Raw genomic sequence first — 11432 nt, 5'->3', positions numbered from 1 at the left:
TGTGCATGATTAGGGAGGTGAGGAGGACTGGTAGGAGTTGGGTGAATGGAGACCTTAACAATAGTATATTTAATGAAAATTAATCAGTTTAAAAATATTACCAAGATATAAATCATATAAGAAAGTGGCCAAGAACCTGATACTGGAAAAGTCATGTCCCTATGGGAAAATCTACTATTATTCTGCTAAAGGAACATAGCAATAAAAATGACCTCTAAAGACAAATCACAATACCCGTAGATCAGAGGATTATTTGCCCCTCATCCCAGAAGCTTCGTCTTGATGTAGATGTAGCTGGGAATTAAGAAAGAGATCATCAACTTGGTGATGGGCAGACAGTGTGAGACTTTGGAGCATTAAATCCTAATAGTATGTCTGCATCCAACTCCTCCGCTGAGAGTTCAAGGAGCTACGCTAAGGAGGTATAAAGATTCTCAGAGCCAGAGACAGTGGATAACTCCAAGGAAACAGTGTCTTCCAAACACAACAGGACTGAAGTACATATGAACTCACAAAAACTGTGGCAGTGTTCACAGAGTCCACACTAGTTCAAGTCAGATGGGAATCCAAGCACTGAGAGGGAGAAGTGGACACAGGGTAACATCCCTAACCAAAAAGCTATTTGCAACAGAAAACCCATTGGCTAAGAAAAAAATCAGTTTTCTACAATGAAGTCTCCTTGTCTATCTCAACCACACTCCAATACAGTCCCCAATCCCAGCAGTAGATAGCCAACACATAAGAAATTGAATGGTATTTTTATGAACATTTTGCTTCATTTTGGCAGAATTCTTTGTTGTTATTGCTTTGTTTTTGGTAGTGGTGGTTGTTTGTGTCTTATCTTTAGTTTGTTTTTTAATGTTTTTTGGTATTTGGGTTTTGTGGGGTTTTATTTTATATATATAATGTATAATGTATATAGAGTTGGGTTTTGTGGTTTTTATTATATATATATTTTATTAATTTGTACATACTATGTACACATGTATATGGGAAAGAAAGAGAAAGAGACAGAGAAAAGAGAAAATAAAGTTAGGTGAGAGAGATGGGGATTTGGGAGACACTCAGGGAGAGAAAAACATGATTAAAATATATTGCATGAAAATTTTTCAACAAGAAAAAGAAAGGAAGGAAGCAAAAATCACAGGTTCAAATAAAGCAAAAGAATAAATTAAAAAAATTCTCAAGGTATAATCATATTTTCGGGCTGAGAGTCTGTCAGTATTAGCGAATCTCATACTCTTTGCTCTCTGCTAACACAAACTGAAAAGGTATTTAAGTCTGCTTCATGCTGAATAAAGATGCATCTAAGAAGCATAGAAATGAGAAATAAGTTGGTTTGCCACTAGGGAAGGTGCTTAAATAATAGGTAAGCTATTTATTTTTTATGATTTACTTTTTGACATTATACTATAATCACACCATTTGTCCCTTCTCTCTTTCCTCCAAACATTCTCATCTACTCCTTCTTGATCTATTTTAAATTCAGTGCATCTAACTTCATTAATTCTGGTCATATACATATATGTACACTTACATACATAAGTATTTATAAATAATGTGCAAATTCAAACTGAAGTACTCCCCATATCTCAATATAAGTCCTTTAAATAGCAATACATTTTAATGGGTCTGGAGAGCTGACCTTCATAACAAACTCTGAAAATTGTCATGCTAGTGAAAGAGTGAGTGAGCACAGATCTCATTTCTGATAGTGAAGGCCCCAAACTCTGGATAAGAAGGTACATGTGATATAGTGTGGGAGGAGGGGAACATGAATTTTTGCAGGTTAGGTCTAGGTTCTTGAAGGCACCCGTGCAAATAAAGGCTTAAAGACATAGCGAGTCAGGTGCAGTATGTGGTCTACAATTGCTTGCTTTGAGAGCTACCCTGACCCTATAGAGAACCACGACCTGTAAGGCCAGTCTGGGGATTAGAGACTTGGATTCCAGCTCAAATCAGGGTCTATGAGGCTGCCCTGAGACTCTGGCCACCCTACAGTTCATTTCTGCTGGGTAAGGTTTAACTTGGGTAAACAGGTCCTGACAAGACATATGGAAGCCAATAAGTGGCTCATTCTGAAAACCCTAATTGGAGTCTCAGGTCCTGGTATTTGCAAAATGGTGGGTTTTATTTTGCCATTCACAGAGTTGGGGGTCCAGATAAGGTCATTCTTGCCCTCCCACACCGAGAATTTCTTCTGCTGCCTGGTTTTGTGTAAATGCCCATGCTTACTTAGCAGGCCACCTTATATGGCCATGACGAATGAAAGCAGACTTGTGTTAGAAGGGTCACAGCAAGATTGAGGTTGTTTCAATTTTATTGAGAGCAATCAAACTTTTTATCCCTTTATCATAAACAGAATATAAGGGCAATTGACAAGATCCAGTAGTGGTTTCCAGGTTATAATAGTTTGCAAACTAGACAGCGTACACAAGATTAATATCTAAGAATAATTGTCCTGTCAAGCCTTCATGCTTCCTTGACTACCAAAGGAGAATACAGAGAAACCCAAAGTGGCCTGAACACTTTGCTGCCTAAGGGAGGACATTGGTCTCTCAGTAATTGAAAATCACAGTGTTGCCCAGGAGCCATGGACTCTAACCTGAAGAACATATGACACATACCTCTGAAGAAAGCTAGGCCAAACCAACTCTATGGCTCCTTGCAGTTTGGGAAAAGGCTGACACAGGGAATCTGCCAAACAAATGTCTCACCTCCTTCAGTGCACTGCTTCTTTCTTATTTATTCTGGAGCACATGCACATAGTAGATCTTCAATTTGATATTTTGGCAGTATAAGTAATAGAAGGCCCTGATGTACTGTTCTCATAATGTCTACCTCTGTTACACACACACACACACACACACACACACACACACTATGACATATATACAGGAAGACTCAGAAAATATGACACAGAAGTTAGGACTATGACAGGTAGTGTTGAATTTGATATTTTAAATTATATTAATAATGGACTCACAGGGAATGCATATTGATATTACATTTGTTAGTAATCTTTAATCATTATGTTGCAAGAGATGATGTTTACAATTCACACATGAAAGTTACTATTATTTACTATTAGTGATTAAACATGGAATCTCATACATTCAAATGGTTCAAGATTTAGAAAGATGAACAGCATGCTTTAGCTTTCTCATGATCTGATTCAGCAGTGAATATTATGATCCTCTTTCCAATAAAAAGTACTTTATGACACCAAACTTTCCTCAGGGCATTCTTCATCTCCATGTTTCTCAGAGTGTAGATCAGAGGGTTAAACATGGGAGCTATGATTGTGTAGAAAAGAGCGAACACTTTATCTTCTGGATAAGAGGCAGCCGGTCTAATATATATGAAAAGTACAGGAACAAAAAACAAAACGACAACAGTGACATGGGAACTGCATGTAGAAAGAGCTTTTCCGCGGCTCTCTGCAGGGTAAGCCCAGATGGTATATAATATGAAGGAATAAGACCACATCAAGACCATGAAGGTCACTAGTCCCATCATGCCTGAATTTACAACCACCAGAAGTCCGACTCTAAATGTATTGGTGCAGGCAAGTGACAGCAAAGGATAAACATCACAGAAATAGTGATCCATCTCATTGGGGCCACAGAAGGGAAGGCTGGTAACAAGGAAGCTCTGGAGAAAAGAATGTATAAAAGCACCAGCACAGCAAGCAGCCACCATGGCATGGCACCTCCCCCTGCTCATGATGCTGGTGTAGTGCAGGGGCTTGCAGATGGCCACGTAGCGGTCATAGGCCATCACTGTGAGGATGAGGATCTCTATTCCCCCAAAGAAGTGCATGGTAAAAAGCTGAGCCATGCAGCTGGTGTAAGAAATCATGTTTCTTTTCATGAGAAGGCCAGTGAGAAGCTTGGGAGTCACTGTGGAGGTATAGCACAGGTCTGACAAAGCAAGGCAATTAAGGAAGAAATACATGGGTTGTTCATTTAGTCGGCTGAGTGTGATAGAAATCATTATGAACAAGTTTCCTCCCAAAATAGCTGTGTAGCAAAACAAGAACAGCAGAAAACATAGAATTTTAATTTTCTTGTTCTGGGAAAGTCCTAGCAGTATAAATTCAGTGATATTATTTGTACTTTCCATATTCCAATGAAATTAAGAATCAATAGAGTAAGCTGAAAGCAAATGACAGAGGATTAAAAAATATTTACTAATCATGGTATGAATTGTAGCAAATACTATAAAAATTGTATTCATTTACCAAACCTCTCTTTTTTCTGTATCTGTACATATGTGTATTTGTAATTCTCATGTTCTATAGAAAATTTTTTCCTTTGAAAATCATTATTTCAAACCACATTATTTTAGTGAAAGTGTTTAACAACAAAAGTCATAAAGTGGAAAGTATAAACAAAATGTGCTCTTACTCTATATAGGATATACAAAGGTGAATTTAGGGGCATGAGCACCTTATCACTGTATAATTTGCCCAACTGTTTGCTTAGAATTGACGAATAAAGTGAAAAAGGTAAAGACTTGTTTTAGAATACTATTTTGTTATGTTAGCAAAACATTTATTTTGTTTATTAAATTGTTTTCATGAAAAGCATTACAAGTGTGAAATCCAATCCCTACAAGGGCTTAAAACTTTCATGTACTTATGAATACTATAGGAAGCAGGGTAGAGAACACCATAACATGTGAGGTTTACCTGTTTTGTTGTTTATAATTTCATAGTTCAAAAATAATAATAATCATTAAACAATAATGTGACAAGTGTTGCCACAAGACACAGGAATACCAGTATCCAAATCCATGATTAGAACAAATATAAAACAAAAATTTAATAATGTTTAAACAAATGAACATTTAGAACTTTGAAATTCAGAATTTATAGAAATGACTTCAAAAAATAAATGTAACCTTGGATTTTGTTTTTCTAGTTAGCACATCATATGAAAGGTCCCTAGCCTCTGCCTCCATTTTGTTTAAACTCTAATACCCTAGCTCTTTCAGTTGCACTCACCCTCAAAAGCCATTATTTGCTCTTCTGCTCTTAAGAAGCTTACCTAGCCTCTGTCATATTGTCCAATCCATATATCATCCAATCCCCCCATTATTTCACCAATACTGTCATTAACATGTAATGTCAGTGTTCACTCTTCTGTGATTCTTCAAGCAGTTCTTCATACAAACAACTACAATGTCTTACATTCTTGCTACCCATCATAATTTGCTGCTGTGGTGGATGTGTCTCACTACATAAGTTTGATATTCAGATGCAAAATCAGGATGTATGTTGACAGACAAGAAGATCATTAAACTCCTCATGGTCACCCAGTCTTCTTTAGTATGATCATTTCCATTATCAATCATCTATGATCACAGGGTTTACAATAGCTAGTGTTCAGTTGGTAACAAACACTAGTAGTTATTTTATTTATCTCCAGCTACAAATATATATATTGACTGTACATAAATACTATAAAACTACTCTGAAAAGCTAATTTGAAAATGAGTGATATCATTATTTAGATAAAACAGCTGATGTCTTAAACATACCAACAAGAAAATGGTAGTGGCTAATATATGTTTACTTTTTACCTTTCTGAATACAATCTCAAGTATTTTGCAAGTAATGTATCACTCATATTACACTAGCCTAAGAAATCTCTCTACTTTTTAAGAACAAAAATAATAATTATTATTGATAATACAGAACACACTTATTGGAGACTATCCACAGAATATTCTTAAGCATGTTTCTTGATATCTGGGTACTAAAAACCCGTTTTACAGGTTTAAACTTTTAACTTTTGTACTCTTTACACTTATTTATTTATTTTTATAATTTTTATCACAACTCAGAAAGTCAAGGTCATTAATTCTCTATATCAGAGCATCTCACAACCCTCATGAGAGAAGCTGTTCCTTACAATAGATGGGAATTAATACCAAGACGCACACTATTAATATTGAGGTAACAAAAATATTTCAGACCGATCATTCTTAAAAGAGCCATTCATACCTCACACTAATGGTCAGCAATCTTTGCCAGTGAGGAACAGAAAAGCTGTAAGAGCCAGAGATGATAGGTAATGTCAAAAAAAGAGAAAGAAATAAAAAGAAACAAAGAAAGAAAGAGAGAAAAACAGGGATTTCTAGGCACAACATGACAGAGACACATATGAATTCACCGTGATCGTGACAGCATGCATGACTTGCAAAAGTTGCAACTAGACAAAATCCCAGCATGGAGAATGGAGAGTGGATTCAAAATCCAACCACTATCTGAGGAGCTATTAACATTTGATGGCTTCAAGGAGAAGGAAAGTCAGATTTTGTTTTAGTGATATTACCCCTTATAGTCTGACCACCCACCAGAGCAAGCTTCTAACTCAAGACTTAGCTAAGCAACACAAATCCAACTGTATGCAGAAATAAGAAAAACATTAAAAATTAAGCACCGATATCGAAGTTGGGTACAACAAGAGGGGAGGGTTGAGAAGGTGGTCAATGGAGCAGTTGAGGGAGAAAATATCAAGCAACATTACTTGACATTCTCAAACAATTAACAAAAATAATTTTTAGAGTCAAGGTAAATTGAAATTTTGTTTCAAAAGCTTTGGATTATCCTCTCACAAATAATTCTGAGTCTCCATTAATTTAATCGTATTTTAGTTTTTCCTCTTTTTTTTCCTCTTTCTTCTTTTTTCTCCTCCTATTCTTCTTCCTCCTCCTCCTCTTCCTCCTCCTTCTCTTCCTCCTCTTCCTCCTCTTACACCACCTCTTCCTCCTCCTCCACCTCCTTCTTCTTTCTTCTTGTTCTTTTTTTTGCATGGTGTTTCAAGACACAGGGTTTTTCTGTGTAACCATGGCTGTCCTAGAACTCACTATGTAGACCAGGCTGCCCTCAAATTCAGAGATTTGCCTTTGTTTCCCAAGTGCTGGAATTAAAGATATTTGCCACCACCACCTGGCTTCATTCTGTTATTCTTTTGATCAACTGTGTTCCTCATTAATGCTCACAGTCCTCTGGCTGTATGAAATTTTAAATCTTTTATGATATTTTCAATTTTTCTTTCACCATTCTCTATGTATTTATCCCACAAGGGAAGGCAGAAAAGAAAAAAATATAAATTCCTGTTTGAACAGACTCCATTACTTTTTATACACTTTTTCTTATATCTTTTTATTATTCTTTATAAATTAACAGTTTGTTTATCTAGTATATTTTACCAATATCCCTATTTGAAAATTATTGGATAAAATGTTTCCAAAAATGTGAAAGGAAGAGGAAAATAAATTTATAAAACAAGTGTGCATACACTTACATGATTCATACTGTATAAGTGTGGGTCATTCTATTACTTCTTCTTGTAGCTATTATTTTAAGCTGGATGATTATAATGTTACTTACCAGGGAATCCATCAGTGAACATGCTTTTTGGCTCTAGGATGATCCTGTGCTTTCTGAGAGAAAATATACTCTCATCATTGAAATTTTGGGGAAGAATTTTCCTGTTTCTGTCCTCAAGAGGTATGTCCATTGTGGTTTTAGAGGTAGCAAATATAGTTCAAATTCTCTGGTTAAATTCCAAGATATGTCAAGTATATTGCCTGGGAGACTAGATCTCAAGGCATCCTCTTACTTTTTCTGAGGTACAAGGCATATCCCAAAAGAACATTTGGCCAATGTACAACTTTAAATGATTTAATTCCTCTCAGGCTTTCAAAAGTATTTCTTCTAAGGTTAACAATGTAATGAGTTATACTCTGAGGTGTCTGCATATAATCATATGGCTGACATGCACTCAATACTATTAAGCCTCAAACTCTGTGCTCTGTGTTAACATAAATTCTGAAGACATACAAAAGCCCACTGAGTGCCAAATGACATGAATTAAAAATTTATGACACAGGGAAACAAGAACAAGTCTATTAGTTTTGTTTGCACTAAAACAAAAGCAGTTGCTCAATGGACAAGAGGAATCTTTGCATTGTACTACTTTGAATCTCAGTGACCTTGTGCCTCTATCCAAGTTCCTGGGGAAACACATGTTATCAGGTTTAACAACCAGGGCCTGGGACCTTATTCTCAAGAATAGATCAGGAGCTACATCAAGCCCTTTAATCCTAGGATTTCAGGAGCCTGTGCCATGTCACAGGGGCTAGCTTGGAACATGGGATAATTGAGGGACCTGCTCAGTATAAAGGTGCGTTTCTCACACAGGAAAGCTAGCCTGAAGACTGAGGCTAATTTGTGTTTAAGATAATCTGGAGCTTTGAGTTAAGGGGCTAACATGGTCCTAGAGAAATCAATAACACAGAAATGTAAAGGTTAGCCTAAGTATGTGAGGCTAGTAAAGTACTTTTTTGGGCCAGGAATATACTTCCCTCTTTTTCTATATAATTTCTTCCATGCTCAGCTGCCAGAAGTGTGTGTGTGTGTGTGTGTGTGTGTGTGTGTGTGTGTGTGTGTGTGTGTGTGGTGGGATAACTTGAAATTTCCTATCTTTCTCTGTTGGATGCAGAACCTTTAGTATCTGCTATGGTATTAAATGGACTCCATGGATTTTGTGTATATGTTTGGGTGTATGGGCATATCCATAATAATTATATGAGCCCATGGGCTTGACATGGAATATGGGCAAAGATTGGAAAGGGAAGAGGGAGGATTCAGAATTTTGAAAATAGATTTTTCATGTATAAAACTCTCAAAATATTTTTAAAGTTAAATAATAAATGACAAAACTGTAAAGAGAGTCATGGGGAATATGTATTTAATATTAAATTTGATTCTTAATCCTTACAATTTATCCTATATATACTGACATTTATAATCTGTACATGATATTTATCTTTCTGTTATTGAAGAAACATGGAGATCAATGTTTATTTTTCATTTTATTATTTCTCAACCCTTGTACCAATGTTAAACAAGTTTACCACTTATAGATATTGTAATATTATCCCCAACACCAGTGTTCTAAAATGACCCAAAAATGTCATTTCTTAGCTGTTTTCCCATTTACAGAAGACAGATTTACATTAGCTCGGAACTTTAACAGTGTTGTATTGCAAATATCAGACTGTTTAACCATAGTCCAAAGATCCAAGCATTTAGTCATTTACATCCTGACTCCTATATGCAGTTTGAGAAACTATGTGTGCTGTCAGTGGGAAACAAATCTGGTGCCTTGGAAGCCCACAAGTCATCATTGCTTTAAGTGGTTCCCTGAACCTTATCTATCACACTTGGTTGCTAGGTGACATCACCTAGACCTGAGAGCTGCTACTCTGATCCATCACTTTCCTAAGTGATTCTGTCCACTGTTTTCCAGGTGCTTCTGATGTAATATTTTGTATGTAGTCTAATGCTATAAGGACATTTCTTTTCTCTGCAAACGTTCCAGGAAGGTTCATTGAGTGTTGCTGCTATCTCACCATGTTCATACCTTACTTTAAGTCAAACAGTAATGAACTTATTGAAACTTCACAGCCTGTTTTATTTCTTCATGAGAATATGCCTTAAATATATTTTGATATTTCTCTTTTATTGCATAATGTGTCCAGGAACTTGATTGCAGTTGACCTGGAATCTGTAAACCAGTTAGAAAGAAAGTAAGTTTTCTATAATAGAATTTCTCATTTTTCCAAGTTTCCTGTAATGTCTTCCAAAAAAATGTACAGTTTTCTGTCACTTATGATATTTTTTGTGAGTATATGTTATCTTCTTCAATTATAATCTATCTTCATTTGAAGTTTTATTTTCTGAAGGTTAAATTTTTTTCTGTTCATTTTTTCTCCATATGACTAGTAACTAGCATAAGCATTTCTCTGTCATTATCAATTGCTAAGAATTTTGATCCTTTAAAATTAAGACATTTTTATATTATTTACTCATATTTAATAAATATTATTACTTTTATTTGAAAATTTTTTCACATATAAATACATTTTTTAAGATTTCAATTAGTATTACGTTTTAAATGTCTGTCTAAATTCCTTCCATTGCTTCTCTGTTCTTTTATAGAAAACTCTGAATATGATTGACTAATTGTTTTTGTATTCTTAAATGTATCTATATTCATATCTTTCACATAACATTGCTTCAAAGTGCTCGTTGTTTAATAATTTTACAAATTTAATAAAACCTTTAAAGTATTCAAATATTTTAGTAGAATATTCCTGTATTCTATGTCACACCCACATAGCATGTCCAGCATGTTGTAGTCTTTATTGACAATACTGACCAATGTTTTTGCAGGTTGAGTAATCTAGAAATCATCCAGAATATAAGGAGCAGAATTTGTTCCTACAGAAACAATCATTCTGGACATAGATTTACTTTTCCTCCCAACAATGCTTCTATTACCAATATACTGGATGGACTTAAGGAACACCTTATTCATTATCATTATCCTCATGTAGCATTGAGTTTGGTTATTCTATAGCACAGTGAAGGTCATATGAAAGCAGACATATATTTCAATCACTCTCTCATACTATTATGTATAGTAATGTATACCATCTGCTATCCAAGAATACCTATTTAAAGACAGGACTTCAGAGATTATGACTAATTAAAAATGCAACTATGTAGGTTAAGTCCAATACAACACAATTGAGTACATTATATTGTCGGGAGCCAAGAACTGATTCCATTAGAGAATTTCTCGGCTTCCAAACCTCCGGAGCTCGGGTCTGCATTGTATTGCAGATGGTAGCTGATTTGCTCTTAAATGGCATAGCCTCATTGGAGAATATCCCCTAGTTTTGCATCTCTACAGAACGAAGCATTTGAATAGACCTGCACCAGGGCAGAAGGCTAGGTCTACATGATATGAAGAGTGAGTACAGAAGGTTAGGAGGCATCTGTGGAGAGGTCCACAGGAGTAGAGATGGTTGAGAGATCTGCTGATAGGGTCTAGGGAGATGGAAGAGAAATGGTCTCAGGGTCAGGGAAGAACAGTTAGAAAGCAGCCAGGAAGATGCTGAATAAAGGAGATACTCCAGTTTTTCAGCATAGAACTGAGAGCTCTCTAAAGATGACAAGACGTCTGTGTCTGGTTTTTATCGCCGTTGCGTTGCTAGGAATTCAAACTTGATTCCAGAAAACTAACATGAACCGTGACTTCGATTTCTTTCAACATGAAACTATAATGGCTTACTGAACATTCAATGTACAAAATCAGCGATGATACTTTGTATAATTATAGTTGAATAATTAATGAAATATTCACCAATATATTATAGTGTTTCTTTACTAGTCTATGTAGTTATAGAAATGAAAAGCTATTTATGTGATTATAATATGAAAACTTATTTACAGCATCTTTGATTCCTGGCATGTAATTCATAGCCCTTTCATTCAAAGTCTTTATTTATAAAATGTATTCATTAATAAGAAAATAAAATATCTATGTTATTGAATTAAAATAGTTTCC

At 35.4% G+C, this 11432-nt stretch overlaps 1 protein-coding gene across 1 annotated transcript; it reads right to left on the bottom strand.

Annotated features, from left to right (window-relative positions):
* Positions 1–3132: 3132 nt before the first annotated feature.
* Positions 3133–4125, bottom strand: LOC100772744 (olfactory receptor 4P4). Its single transcript, XM_027420922.1, has one exon. The coding sequence runs from the start codon at positions 4123–4125 to the stop codon at positions 3133–3135; it is 993 nt and encodes a 330-aa protein (XP_027276723.1).
* Positions 4126–11432: the final 7307 nt, after the last annotated feature.

This window comes from Cricetulus griseus, chromosome 6 (assembly GCF_003668045.3).
Source record: "Cricetulus griseus strain 17A/GY chromosome 6, alternate assembly CriGri-PICRH-1.0, whole genome shotgun sequence".
Lineage (NCBI taxonomy): Eukaryota > Metazoa > Chordata > Mammalia > Rodentia > Cricetidae > Cricetulus > Cricetulus griseus.
This window is presented reverse-complemented; position numbering and strand designations above follow the sequence as displayed.